The sequence below is a fragment of the Bombyx mandarina genome, chromosome A1 (genome assembly GCF_030267445.1).
Source record: "Bombyx mandarina strain Sakado chromosome A1, ASM3026744v2".
Taxonomy (NCBI): Eukaryota; Metazoa; Arthropoda; class Insecta; order Lepidoptera; family Bombycidae; genus Bombyx; species Bombyx mandarina.
This window is the reverse complement of record NC_143234.1, coordinates 5,228,562-5,242,700: the sequence shown is the minus strand read 5'-3', so window position 1 is coordinate 5,242,700 and position 14,139 is coordinate 5,228,562. Positions and strand designations below refer to the sequence as shown.

At 37.0% G+C, this 14,139-nt stretch overlaps 3 protein-coding genes and 1 long non-coding RNA gene across 4 annotated transcripts in view; 2 read left to right on the top strand and 2 right to left on the bottom strand.

Annotated features, from left to right (window-relative positions):
- The window catches only part of LOC149499481 (uncharacterized), a 32,637-nt gene extending 26,740 nt beyond the window's left edge, over positions 1-5,897 (top strand). Inside the window, exon 2 of the long non-coding RNA XR_016325647.1 lies at positions 4,602-5,897. This is a non-coding gene — a long non-coding RNA (uncharacterized LOC149499481). The remainder of the gene's footprint in view (positions 1-4,601) is intronic.
- Positions 1-14,139, bottom strand: part of Rpb10 (DNA-directed RNA polymerases I, II, and III subunit Rpb10) — a 276,671-nt gene that overhangs the window by 167,709 nt on the left and 94,823 nt on the right. The window lies entirely within an intron of this gene.
- Dyrk3 (Dual-specificity tyrosine phosphorylation-regulated kinase 3) overlaps positions 1-14,139 on the top strand; it is a 186,359-nt gene that overhangs the window by 121,472 nt on the left and 50,748 nt on the right. The window lies entirely within an intron of this gene.
- LOC114239647 (uncharacterized) lies at positions 419-8,264 on the bottom strand. The gene is made up of 2 exons (XM_028169952.2): positions 8,093-8,264; positions 419-1,278 (listed from the first exon to the last, which is right to left on the bottom strand). The coding sequence occupies exons 1-2, from the start codon at positions 8,132-8,134 to the stop codon at positions 739-741; spliced, it is 582 nt and encodes a 193-aa protein (XP_028025753.1). The 5' UTR covers positions 8,135-8,264; the 3' UTR covers positions 419-738.

Genomic DNA, 14,139 nt, shown 5'->3' with positions numbered 1-14,139 from the left:
ACGAATATGACATAAAGCCTAAGATTTTCAGTATCTTCCATTTTTATAAAAGTAAAGCAGATTATTATAATAGCAATACATATTTTCTGAGATATATTCATTTATCGTGTTCTTTTTTTATAAACAGAACATACAAAAATGTAATTAAAAATATATTTTATTTAAAAAATATAAAAATTACTTTATTTTGTCTCTATATATATTTTTTAATGAATATTTAATTAATGTTGTTGTGAAAATTACTACAATATTTTGTCCAAATAGTTAAACTTAATTATTTATATTTCAAAATGAAATAAAAAAATTAAAGAAACTACAAATTTCTCATATACCTAATTAAATGCAAATTACATAATATTATTCAAAGCTTACAGCAACGTCGTCTAATATTGTATAAAATATACAACATAGAGACCGTGCAATATTATATAAAAATACTAAATTATATCACAACACACTTAATATTACAAACTTAATTAACTTATTTCTAAAAACGCTGTGTGAGAATACAATTTGAATCATATAGCTTTTTGCCGTAGTATAAAACTTTTAAATAAAGAAAGGGTTCTACTTTCTCTTTGCGAATCAAAATTATTTATACACAATTCGTCTTCGTCAAGCTCTGACTAGATACTTTGGTAATGAAATCCAATTTGTGTTCATTAAATTTGAATTAGTCAATGAACGCGAAATGCATTGATTTGAGCAATTAATCATCCTAAATCCTCACGAAACGATTTAACTTTTCGAAGAGAAAATGTTGAAGAACTTCGTCTTGATGTTGAGGAGGGTGGTGAAAGATCTTTTTACCTTCTTCTTTGGCACAGCCTCCGGTCTCAAGAAAGGTTCCGAGTAAGACCTCTGCATTGGCGGCGGAGTTACCACCTGCGGTTCTTTGGGGAGTTGATATTTATATTCTTTAATGACTTTTTCTTCATTAGGATCGTATCTATAGAGAACTGAATATGCCCTTTTAACCTTCTTCGGTACCTTGGGCACATTGGCAGTCCTGTCACTCTTGCATCGCTTCATCTGATTTCTGCCATAATAATCCTTGTAAGTGTTAGGATCAACGTAAATAACACGTTTCCCCAAAGCCAGTTCCCTTTCCTTTTTCAAACTTTTCCACGAAGCGATCACGGATTCGCGACGGTAGGTCTTGTTGGGGTTGTGACGACTGATGCAATATGTTTGGTCATCTTGGATGTTAGACGTGTCCTTGAGCGGAGATCCCCTCGGGCTTGAGCTGTAGTCGACCTCGTAGTCGTCTCGCGACACCTGGAACGATTTAATTTCTCATAAATAATGATATAAAACATTTTTTTTTCTACTTAAGCTGATAGCCTTGAGTGGCTATTTCAGCGTAACCTTAACTAGTAGGTGAGCTCACGGGGATCAAACCGGAGTGATGCTAACACTGAACCTAGCAAGAGCAGTGCTTCGCAGAATCCTACCACCGGATCGCAAACACGACCCACTGAGAAGATCCGGCGAGAAACTCAGTGGGCTGTGTCTATGGGTTAATTCGCTGGTTGAGCCCTTCGTCGCAAGCAACGGGTTCCAAGAGGACAGTGACCGGTGCTTGTGGTACCTAAAAGCACCGTTAATGGATCGGGAGGATCCGTAATGACGTGTTTTAGGCGACGTCGAAAAAATAATTCAAACAACTTGTTGTAACAATTATTTGATTCGATAAATTCGAGCTGTTTTTCACTTTGTTTTTCAGTGCTCGTTATCTTTATGTCGTCATTTGAGCCCTTCGATTCCAACGTGTCGGAGAACACCTGTCAGACGTGCCATATGTTTTAAGTCTCGTGAACTTGTTTATTAATATATTTATAGATCAACTGTGTGTAGTTGCGTCTAGGAAGTTTTATTTCACGGACTCATATCGTACTAATAAATTTACGTACAAGTACGTCAGTTTATTAACGAAATTAATCTCGCACAAAGAAGCAAAATAAACATGGGTTTGAATTTTTTATTTATTAACAAGACCTTCATAAACATTTTTTGACTTTGTGCATGTTCCAAAGCTAAAAGCTTTCGTGTCTAATGATTCAATAACGGTTACACAACACTCGGGTGCTTAATTTTCTCCGACATTTGTTGTGTTGTGTTAAATTTGGGTATTTTCATGTTGTGCAAGAATTTTATGGGGTTTTCTTGAAATTCCACTTTACGACAGAGTCGGCTCTCTCTGTAATAATGGGTCAGACTGAAATAGAAACGATCCTACTGGACTTCATTAGAATTGTATATTTACAACGTTAAAATATCGTGGACAGTTCAACGCAATTAAACATTAATAAAATTATGTTTGACATTTAAAAAAATGAATAGCTGTTTTATTGAAACTAGAGGCCCCGCAGTAGTCGAAATTCGACTATGATTAATTGGAATTGTAAGTTTGTATACTATTATGATTGTATTTTATACTTCTATAATCACAAATTTCACCAAGACTACACTATAAAAAATATTAACAAAGACAAACAATATTTAATCTATTCTCAATTTGACAACAGACGTTAAGAACAAAAGTTTGACAATAAATAGTATGCAAGCGTGTGTGCGTCAAATACATGGTGTGTAGTGTGTGTAATGTTTTCTTTATTGATATAATGTATCTTTTATGTATTATTTAAAAAAAATATTAGCATTGTGCACTTCTTCTCTATATTCTGTATAAGTGTGGAAAATTTCATACTCCTCCGTCCGCGCAATTTTCGTAAAAAGGGATACAAAGTTTTCGCTTCACGTATTTAATATATAGATTTCTGTACGATGTTCCATTTCGAAAGATTAACATTCAAATCAAATTTCTGAATGTTGCCTGATTACTCAACGCTTCGTAAAATATCGCTTTAACTTTATGGCTGTCATTCTCAACGTCAAATATTAAAGGAGCGTCCTAATTCTCGGTTGAATTGATACGACTAAAGAAAGTTAATATTTCAATGTCCCAATGTCTTTGAAACGACAAATCTGTTCGCTTTCGTATTCTGACAGGCGTGTTGTGTAACATTTTTAATGTGTTACTGTTAAAAGAACAACATTGCATTGCGAATTTGGGTCGCGAAAAATTAAATGGGTCAACTTTTAATAGTCGTCCTATTAATGTTATTAGTTAACGCGGTCCAATTGGAATCGCAAATTACGTGTTTGAACTAAAACACATTGGCTTTTGAACGTAACGTTAAACCTTGGCTTTTCAATTTTCAGGTAATTATTCAATGTCCGTCAGTTCTGGTGTGTACGCTTCTCAGACGTCATAGGCGTAAGTTATTTTAAATATTGAATTACCTCAAAAATTCATACAACGCAAATAATCCTTATTGTCGTGACATATCAACGTCTAACTCTCCATTTTTTTTATTGCTTAGATGGGTGGACAAGCTCCCAGTCCACCTGATGTTAAGTGGTCACTGGAGCCCATAGACATCTACAACGTAAACACGCCACCCACGTTGAGATATAAGTTCTAAGGTCTCACTATAATTACAACGGCTGCCCACCCTTCAAACCGAAACGCATTACTACTTCACGGTAGAAATAGGCAGGGCGGTGTTACCTACCCGTGCGGACTCATAAGACGTCCTACCACCGTCCTGCCTCCAGGGACGTTAAAGGGGTTTTTGCCATTTTTATTGAATAAAAAATAAAATAATAGAGGATGATCATTTGGCCAAAAATACCCTGGATATACACGGTAATTTTAGTAGGGGGCATTCTAAAAAGACTTGGATGGACTGTATGAAAAGGGATATGCGACAGAATGGTGTGAGTGCAGAGATGACATATGATAGGCCTGAATCTTAAAAGATGACGTGCTGCGTTGACCGCACTTACTTAATATTTATGAGAAGGTTACGAAGATGAAGAAAAAGAAAAAAGTGTGTGTGTGTGTGTGTGCAAGTCACACATGGTAGAAGTGAAATTATAAATAAGATATAGATATACTGACTATCCCACTGCACAGGAGCATACATATGGACAATGCTCAGTAGACGATAGTGGGGATGCTACGAAGAGGAGATCGAGAACGTCTAATGTGTTCTATCTCATTCTCTCCTATACATTTATGTGTTTGTGTCTCTATGGGCTTATTTTTTCGTTTCATCTAGTTTGAAATTACAACGATTCTAAAGAAGTTTCACTTCAATAATAGAGTCCTTTATTACTATTAAACGTAGTTCTTACATTATTCCCGTGCGATGTTATTTTTAGAATAATAATCCGTGTCTTGGCCCCGAAGGTTATATATAATCTTGCACATTATATTCGTGTTAAGTCTATTTCTAGTTCAATGCGACTGCTATTATTATGCTCGTGCAGCGGTTTAATTGTGTGTCGTAGATAACATTAGGTTTTTGATGTAGCATTTTTCGAGGGTCGAAAGAAAATGTACTGTTTCTAAAATTCAAGCAGACGTATTTTTATGCAGACGTTACAGTACATTGCTTTTGAAAAATCATGAAATTAGATTCCACTCGGAAGTGTTTTCTAATCTACAGTGAATTTAAATATGTATGAGTTTAAATATAAAAGTCGTTTAAAAGTCGTCGTGGCCTAAAGGATAAGACGTCCGGTGTCCGCAGGCGGGTACCAATTTTCTAATGAAATACGTACTCAACAAATGTTCACGATTGACTTCCACGGTGAAGGAATAACATCGTGTAATAAATCCAAACCCGCAAAATTATAATTTGCGTAAGCACTGGTGGTAGGACCTCTTGGGAGTCCGCACGGGTAGGTACCACCACCCCGCCTATTTCCGCCGTGAAGCAGTAATGCGTTTCGGTTCGAAGGGTGGGGTAGCCGTTGTAACTATATTGAGACCTTAGAACTTATATCTCAAGGTGGGTGGCGCATTTACGTTGTAGATGTCTATGGGCTCCAGTAACCACTTAACACCAGGTGGGCTGTGAGCTCGTCCATCCATCTAAGCAATAAATAAAAAAAAAACTAATTATTTTAGCGCCGAAGATCTATCGAGAGTTTTGAAAACGCTACAGATATATCAAAACATCAACGTTTTATTTTTACGCAACTAACTTATAAACAATGGTGGCCCATTTAAGAGTCTAAATTCGCGAACATGTGCATTAGTTTTAATATAACATCGTTCTATTTTAGTTCGTTTCAACTATAGGTCGGGGATCTATTATTAGTTATGCATGCAGATGATGTGTACGTGCGAAGGTTAATAACCGAGTTATAAAATTGCAAGCTATTTGTAATCAAAATATTGCGTCACTTTAAAATGTCTGATAAGATTCATAAGATTTTTAGGGCATACCGCCAAATTGACAACATCGGTCACGATGTCTTGTTGACACAGAAGAGGAGGTCCGATCTTAATAAATCTTTTCGTTTTGACAAAGTATTAAGAACTAATCGTATCAACACCTATTTCTACCATAGCGGGTAGATATGCGACAAGTATTACAAAAAATAAACAAAATAAAAAAAGTATAATAACTGTAGATTCATTGGTTAGAAAAAGTCATGAAGTCAAATGTACAAAATCAATAAGAGGATACGTGTATTTACAATGCAAAAGTTCTAATGAGTCATTTGACCCGTTATGGTATGTTTAGTGTTAAGGACTACGTAATTTAACCGAACAATTAGTTTATTAGAGACTCTAGATCTTATACCTTTAAACGAGCAATTCTTGGAAACGGCTCCAACGATTTTCATAAAATTTAGTATACAGGGGATTTCGGGGGCGATAAATCGATCTAGCTACGATTTATTTTCAGAAAATGTTGTTTTATTCGTGTTTTCGATAATCAAACCTTCCCGACATCTATTGGCGAATAATAATACTATTTTTCTTAATTGAGGGCAACTAACCGCTTTAAAGACACAACAAGCAGGCGTTATCAAAATCGTCTAGTGGACCCTTAAATGAAACAGTTAAAAAAACCGACTAATTTGTTTTAAATAAAAAGATATATCATGACAATTTTCACTTACTTAGGTCAAAATGAGATATGTCTTCAGTGTAATAAACACTATAATTAGACTGTGACGTATAATGACGATGTCCTCTGACTAAGAGCATTGCCCACACGGATTTTCTCTCACAACGCATCACTTTTCTATGAGTAATCAATTTTCATTTTATTTCACCACGTCTGCTCGATGAGACGTTAATGTTTTGAAATGTAAACTAAGGTCAACCTTTTTTTTTGAATTCTACGACAGCACAAATGTTTAGAAAAAAGTCATTACGTGGTTACTATTCAAAAAGGATTGTCATCGTAGTGGTATTCCCATATACTTAACGGTAGCAAGTGGCTTGGTTAACCACTCACCATCAGGTGGGCCGTATGCTCGTCTGCCAATGGCAACAAAAAAAAGGGCGATCTTACAATCCTCTAATTAAATTCATGTATCCTACAAGCGTAAGCTATGACTGATAAATAATAAAATATGATTTTCCATTCCTCTTCTTCTTCTATATCGACCTCACTGTTGAGGATCGCGACCACATGTGACGTTCTTCGACTGTGTTGTTCGATCATGGGTGACACGGACCGCATGGTACAGACTACCACCAAGTGCTTCTCTTACTAGATCTGACCATCTGACTGGTGTTCTACCCAGGGCGCGTTTGCCTTCTATGCGACCCGCAATTATGAGCTTCTCTAATTATTCATGTCTGGGAGACCGCATGTTGTGTCCGAAGAAGCTCGTAACACGTTCCCGGCGGATGGAAGAGATTTGATTTTCCATGCTTAACGTTGTATTTATGACCAAATATTTGTTAGGCTGACCTAACAAATAAATAAATCGGTGAAAAGAAGTTTTTCATATGCTAAATGGCTCGAGTAGGCTCGGAGGATCGTTTAGCTGAATCAACGAGGCGTTACGTACGTTTCGCTTTGTTCATTAATGTAAAACACAACATTGCCCGATTTAATGTAATGCATGTTTTCTTTTTTTTTTTTTTTCGCTGAAAGTTTCGCCCTCGACTGCCTCCATTTAATTAAATTTATTTATGAATGTTAAATGAAGTGTGAGCGCGTACAGTTCAACTTGTGCACTTGATTTGTGTTGCTCTTAGTTTGTGCCATACATATAATAATAAACCAATTTTAATGATTTGATAATTCTCGACAGTCGTTCTTAAGTTTATATATTTTATTTTGTTAGTTATTAAGTTTATATAAATACGTACTTCAGAAAAAGTTAAATATTGAAATTAAAACAGCACATTAATATTTTTTATTAATTTTTTATAGAAAATTATTTTTGAAAGCGAACCTAAGTTTAAAAACAGATCATTATTGTGCGCAATTATATAGAAATTTTATGATTCTTAAATTGAATATTGAATTCGCTAGTGAAAGTCAAAGCACGCCATCCGGTTCGCGAATTAAAAACGATCGTATTAAGAACAAAACCGGTATGTCGACAATCGATATTTATGACAGCTTTGACAGTTCTGACAGCTCTCATTGTGTGCCTGACAGATAATCACTTTCTAATATTGTAACTCAACAGTGTCCTAATTTAGTAATATCGTTCTTTTTTTGTAACCTGATTATCTTTATTTTGTAACATATTTGGTGCCGCAACTATAAAATTACAGATATTAAAGTTGACTACGTCCATGAAATTCTAATATCTCGAGGTCGCGAAATAACCTACGAAATTTTTTAATTTTGCTAGTGATTATTTTTTTACCGTAATCGAAGTTTCAATCAAAAGAACGTCAGAGGAAGTTTTTATTAATCTCGACATTTAATCAAACACGAGAAATCGATTTTTGACGTTGATTAATTTAATGCTCGACTCGCAGTCGCAGCCGTGAAACGTTCCAAAAGTGGCAATGTCAAGAGCTTTAACCACAAAAAGAATGTAATTCCGTATTCAAACAGCGAGCCCGCACGCTCACAGTTCAATGACAGCAGTTGTAGACAAGTCAGCTGCCTTTTAAGCGCATTAAACTGGCCGTCCGCTTTGCGTAATAACCACCGGTCAGTATTCCGTAATCGGTGCACCGCCTATGTTTGTTTACGGCCGACATGCTTAGAGCTGAAATGGAACGTTACTTAATTTATAAAATCGAACTTACCACGCTTTCCCAACTGCCCCCGATGAAAGACTTGTCCAACATTATGAACACACAAACAACACAGAGAGCTCCCTTTGATATATCGCCAAGTTACGAAATCCCGTAAATTAATGTTATGATTTCGAGACGCGATTGCGATCACGTTGCCGCTATGGAGTAGCGAGATTTGGCACGGTGCACACCTCGAGCTTTCATGAACGACTGAACAGGGAACGGTTCGGCTACATATTTATAGTGACGGGATAAAAGAGGGCGGGATTCAGGAAGACGCTGCGTCGTGTCTTCCACTTAACACGTAGTCACCGCCTCCGTAAGTCGAGGTGCATGTAATATAGTTCGGGGAAGCCCGCTATATGTGTCTGCGGCCGGGGGCGCGGACGTTTCGGCGTTCCGTAATTCAGGTTACAGGTTCACATCCGAGCTTTCTACGAAACAAACAATTCTTCATTTCTCGATCCAGTTTCGTATGCAGCCCGTTTCCGTAATACCGTACTTATTGTTCTTTCCTAATTTGGGTATCTTGTTCTCGTTATTCCGTAACCGTTTACTGTACAATTTGAGTGGAACACATTCTGGTTTTAAAGTAAGTGCTCTAGTAAAATAAAATATGTTTGACCAAATATGAGGTAGGGTAAACCGTACTGTTATTGTCATCCGGTAATTGTCACGTCGATTCTAAATTTTGGGTAATAGGGTTTGTATTCCTCATCGCTTAATACCGAGGGTCCATCATTTAATAGAGGTGGAGACGATAATCTCCATAGTAGTAGTAAGCAAGCTTCTAACCGATTCTCTAGAGTTTTCATAGGACTACTGTTAAAAAAAATATCATCGTCATCATTCTCCTGCCCTTGTCCCAGGCACCTGGGGTCGGCCGAACATGTTTTCTCCTTCCATACTCCTCTATCATTAATACCATTTCTTCGCTCACTCCCCTCTTACACACATCGTTTTTCACGCAATCTACCCATTTTTTCTTAGGTCTACCTCTTCCTCTATATCCTTCCACATTCATAGTTAACACTCTCTTACCAACCTCATTTTCATTTCCATACTATCTCAAACGCGCGCTTCTCAACTTCTCTGCCATAGGTGCCACTTTCAGACTTCCTCTAATATATTCATTTTGTATTCTATCCATTCTCGTTACTCCACACATCCATCGCAACATTAACATCGCTGCTGCATGCAAAAAAAAGTTAACAAAAATATCTGAATAAAAAAAAAATCATGCGTGAAACCACGGATCACGGCTAGTATTGTAAAAATAACTATTATTCATATCCAGTCTCGCGTTACGTTGCAAGACAGCATCATCGCAACCGAAGAGTTAAATCTTTCGGTTGACTCAACGTCTACTTGGCGCCGGCTTCGTAAAACTTATGCGATGGTCACGTTGATAATTTACAAATACACTCAAAATGTAAATGAGTTAAAAACACAAACAAATAGCCATGAAGAGAGCTTAAAGTTTTTTTTGTTGTTTGATTTTTAAACGTTACGAGTTTTCCTGCTGGTGGTCTTTTTCGTAATTCATAATTTAAAATTAGGTTGTTTTTTCATTTTAAGCTGAGGTCCGATAAAGTGTTCGAACCTTTAAAGTGTTCGGTAGTGTATAATTTATAAGATTTATTTCATTATTGAAGGATTACTGGTGGCCCGGAGGCCTTTCCAGTTTCACACGTGGGTGGGTTTGCAAAGGCTCAGCCAGGAGGGGGGGACTTATAAGAATTATCGGCATATCAATGCTTTCCGTTTTAAGTCATTGCTGCTGAGCTGGTAGATGACCGTTGATACCGAAACCACCCTTCGTAGTCCAGTCTGCAACCAGCACGAATAATGGGTGTTGCGTTCATGATGCATGGACAAACGAGCTTACGAGGTTTTAATTCATAGTGATGCTAACGTGAATTTTTCCACCCGCCTTGAGATTACGGGTTAAAATATTTTTTTCTTACTCTAGATCTGCTTCGCGATTTAACCAGACAATATGATTTTACTCACCCGTGCGGATTCTGAATGAAAATTTTGCATCCTGCTAAATAAAGAGACTCTGTCATTGGATAAGGGCCTCCGTAAACTATAGTCTTTACCCCTCACCTGCTTGTAGTATAAGTACTGATTGCAGATAGTACAAAGCTCACAAAAAATAATCGTGTGCGGATTCATAATATCGTCCTACCGCCAGTACAAAAAAAGACGTGTGGTGTCGTGGGACACCGGATAGGAACGAAGCTCCTTATTATAAAAATATTAATTTTAAGTTCTATTCGAGGTATAAAGAAAATAATTATTCGGGTATACATTTTTTATTATGATTTTTTTATTGATAAAAAAAATACTTTACAAAGTTACCAACTTTATTTTATTCACAATGATTTATAAAAAATATATAATAAAAATATCTTATTTTTTGTACGTTATTACAAAGTTAAGGCGTACACCGTGTACATTACTAATTTGTACGTTATTACAAAGTTAAGTCGTACATTGTGTGCATTACTAATAAAAATCTTACGTTACGGACGTTTTTTCCCGGTTAGGGTAACCATCCGCATCTTTCCATAAGGAACAACGTTTCAAAAATGTTTTCGAGATAATAAACCTTACCTTCATTTATACGAATTTATGTAAATGAAAAAATACTTAATCAGAATTCTAAACTAAGACTTTATTCACTAAATGGAACCGATACCGTTAACAAACAACTGTACTTACAAGTAAACTGTAATGTTTTGCAGGTTAATTTGAAATTCGGATACTAAATCGGTTACACTGACCTCTCAACAGATCTAACTAGGTACTGGTGCAGCAAAAAAGGCTATCTATCGTTTGTTAAAATATTAATTCAATTACAAACAAGAAAGTTTTGAACTGGCAATTTAATACAGCGATTTTAATTTTATAATCTTCATGAGTTTTTTTTTCTTTTTATTGCTTAGTTGGGTGGACGAGCTCACAGCCCACCTGGTGTTAAGTGGTTACTGGAGCCCATAGACATCTACAACGTAAATGCGCCATCCACCTTGAGATATAAGTTCTGAGGTCTCAAGTATAATTACAACGGCTGCCCCGCCCTTCAAACCGAAACGCATTACTACTTCACGACAAAAATAGGCAAGGCGGTGGTACCTACCCGCGCGGACTCACAAGAGGTCCTACCACCAGTATAATGGATATGTTAAAATTACTAGGGACCGGCTTTTCGAAGTTTTGAAGTATCGTCTTTAGGCGAAACATTAGCACTTAAACATTTGGGTTTCAATGACCGCCCAGCTCATGACGTACATACGGCTTGGTAACAACTGTACGTCGGTTGCATTTGGTGCACTTAGATTGATTGATGCACTCCGACGGTGTGTTCACATTGACGTCACGAGCCGCTATCGAATACCTTTAAATTGAACTCTGTAAATAGTATGCAGAGTTATTGGTACAGTTGTTACGATCTATTAAGTGAGGTCTTCGAACCTGGGTTGTTGTTGTTTGCAGACTTAATAAACGGGCTATTCGCCTTGTTATCAACACTTCAATATTAGACTAAACGGAAAAGCGGTTGCTGAACTTTGAAACAGTCTATGAAAAAACACGACCGTAAATGAACTATGGAACCAAATGAACTGTACTGTAGTTCTATGTCTACATCAGTAGACAGGGGCTTGACTGTGCACTTGCATTGCTGATACTCATGAGTGACAGTAAGTGGCTCATCATTAGATGGGCCCTATACCTGTCTTATTAACATGGGAATAAAAATAAAACAGTCAAAATCAAAAGGTGCACACAATATGTCACCTCCAGATCCATGCGTCACGAAAAATATTATCGTTATTAAAATATATTTATTAATAAAATAAAACGGTTAATTAACGATCGGTACAGAAAGAATGCAGTAAATATATTATTATGTACGATGAAAGCTAACTGAAGATTTATCGATCTATAAAACGTTTTGTTTCATAATCATTGGATTATATCCAAACAAAAAACAGTTACTCAATTGTTATCATTTCAATGAGAATTGCTCGAGATTAATGTACTGGGTTGCCCGATGAACTGATACTGCATGAAGAAGCTTTTAATGAGTTCTTAGAAAATTATTTACACTGACGTCAAGATGGCTGAAATTAAAATCGCTATGCGAATGTCGAATCCAAAATTTTATATTGTCTGTCAATCATTTCTTTATGTTGCTTTTAAATCAATACAGATTTATTTTAGTGGCACCGATGACAGATGTGCTCACGGACAATTTGGTTTTTTGTTGTTGCTTAGATGGGTGAATGAGCTCACAGCCCACCTGGTGTTAAGTGGTTACTGTAGCCCATGGACATCTACAACGTAAATGCGCCACCCACCTTGAGATATAAGTTCTAAGGTCTCAAGTTTAGTTACAACGGCTGGCCCACCCTTCAAACCGAAACGCATTACTGCTTCACGGCAGAAATAGGCAGGGCGGTGGTACCTATCCGTGTGGACTCACAAGAGGTCCTACCGCCAGTAAAGCAAAGGTGATAAAAGGTGTCCATATCTTATAGATACCAAAACATTAATGCTGGTGGCCTTGAGAAATGAATACAAAATCTGAATTGTAATGGAATAACGACTACCCGGCCCTTAAAAACTAAAGTCACTGACTCTTGGAAATCGATAAAACAGATCGAAATGTAATGAAAAAAAAAACCTATAAACAAAATTTTCGGCGTGTCGAAACGAAGCAGCGCTCGCTCATTATTCTTACATCCGTGTAACATTCGAGACAACAAGTGGGTCAAATACATTATTTATAGTCTGCAACGTCACTGCATCTGCCACGTAACTTGCAGCGGCCTCTGTAAGAAACATGAAGCCTGTTGCTGTAACATGTGCTTTTTTTTTCCTACCTAAGCTGATAGCTTTGAGAGGCTATTTCAGCGTAACCTTAACTAATAGGTGAGCTCACGGGGCTCAAACTGGAGTGATGCTAACACTGACCCTAGCAAGAGCAGTGCTTCGCAGAATCTACCACCGAATCGGAAACGTGACCCACTGAGAAGTTCCGGCGACAAACTCAGTGGGCTGTGTCTATGGGTTAATTCGCTCGTCGAGCCCTTCGTCGCAAGCGACGGGTTCGACGAGGACGGTGACCGGGACCGTTTTACTGGTGGTAGGACCTCTTGAGAGTCCGCACGGGTAGGTACCACCACCCGACCTATTTCTGCCGTGAAACAGTAATGCGTTTCGGTTTGAAGGGTGGGGCAGCCGTTGTAACTATACTGAGACCTTAGAACTTATATCTCAAGGTGGGTGGCGCATTTACGTTGTAGATGTGTATGGGCTCCAGTAACCACTGAACACCGGGTGGGCTGTGAGCTCGTCCACCCATCATAGCAATAAAATAAAAAATAAAAAAGTGCAGCAATACAACATTGTTATTGAGGGATTGTCGTGTTTAAATTTATCGCATCTGATGAAAAAATAAAATATTTTATTGGTACAATAATATTCAGGCTAGCTAGCGAACGAGCGTTTTTATCACTAAAGTCAGTAAAAATAATGGTAATGATAATTTAATTCTAAAAACAAAACTCTCGTATATGGATGACATTCTTGTTGTATATGCTAAATTACATAATTCGCTTCTATTGTATACGTATAATGAATACATAAAATTCAGACTTCGATTCTTTTAAGGCTTTCCGGTAATCACTTATTTATAATGTTGGCACGTCTGGAAATTTACAAAGAATTGATAAAAACTGTATTGTGGAACCAATAAACAATTGGAAAATAAAAGGCAAATAAGTGATACAATTCGCAACCGTATCGTTTAGGGTACCCTCTTTAAACAACCCTTTACGAAGTGGAACTATTGGAACCCACAAAAATGTCTTTAATAAAACAAAAAAATAAAAAATACTTACTAAATCAGCTACTGTTTAAAGCTCTACCACATCCAAATTATTATAGATCTGTGTAGAGCTTTGTTTCTACGAAAGTTGAGCTAGTTATGTGCCCGATGTGACATTAGTATATATGTTACATATTCGTCGTTGGCACATTCAGAA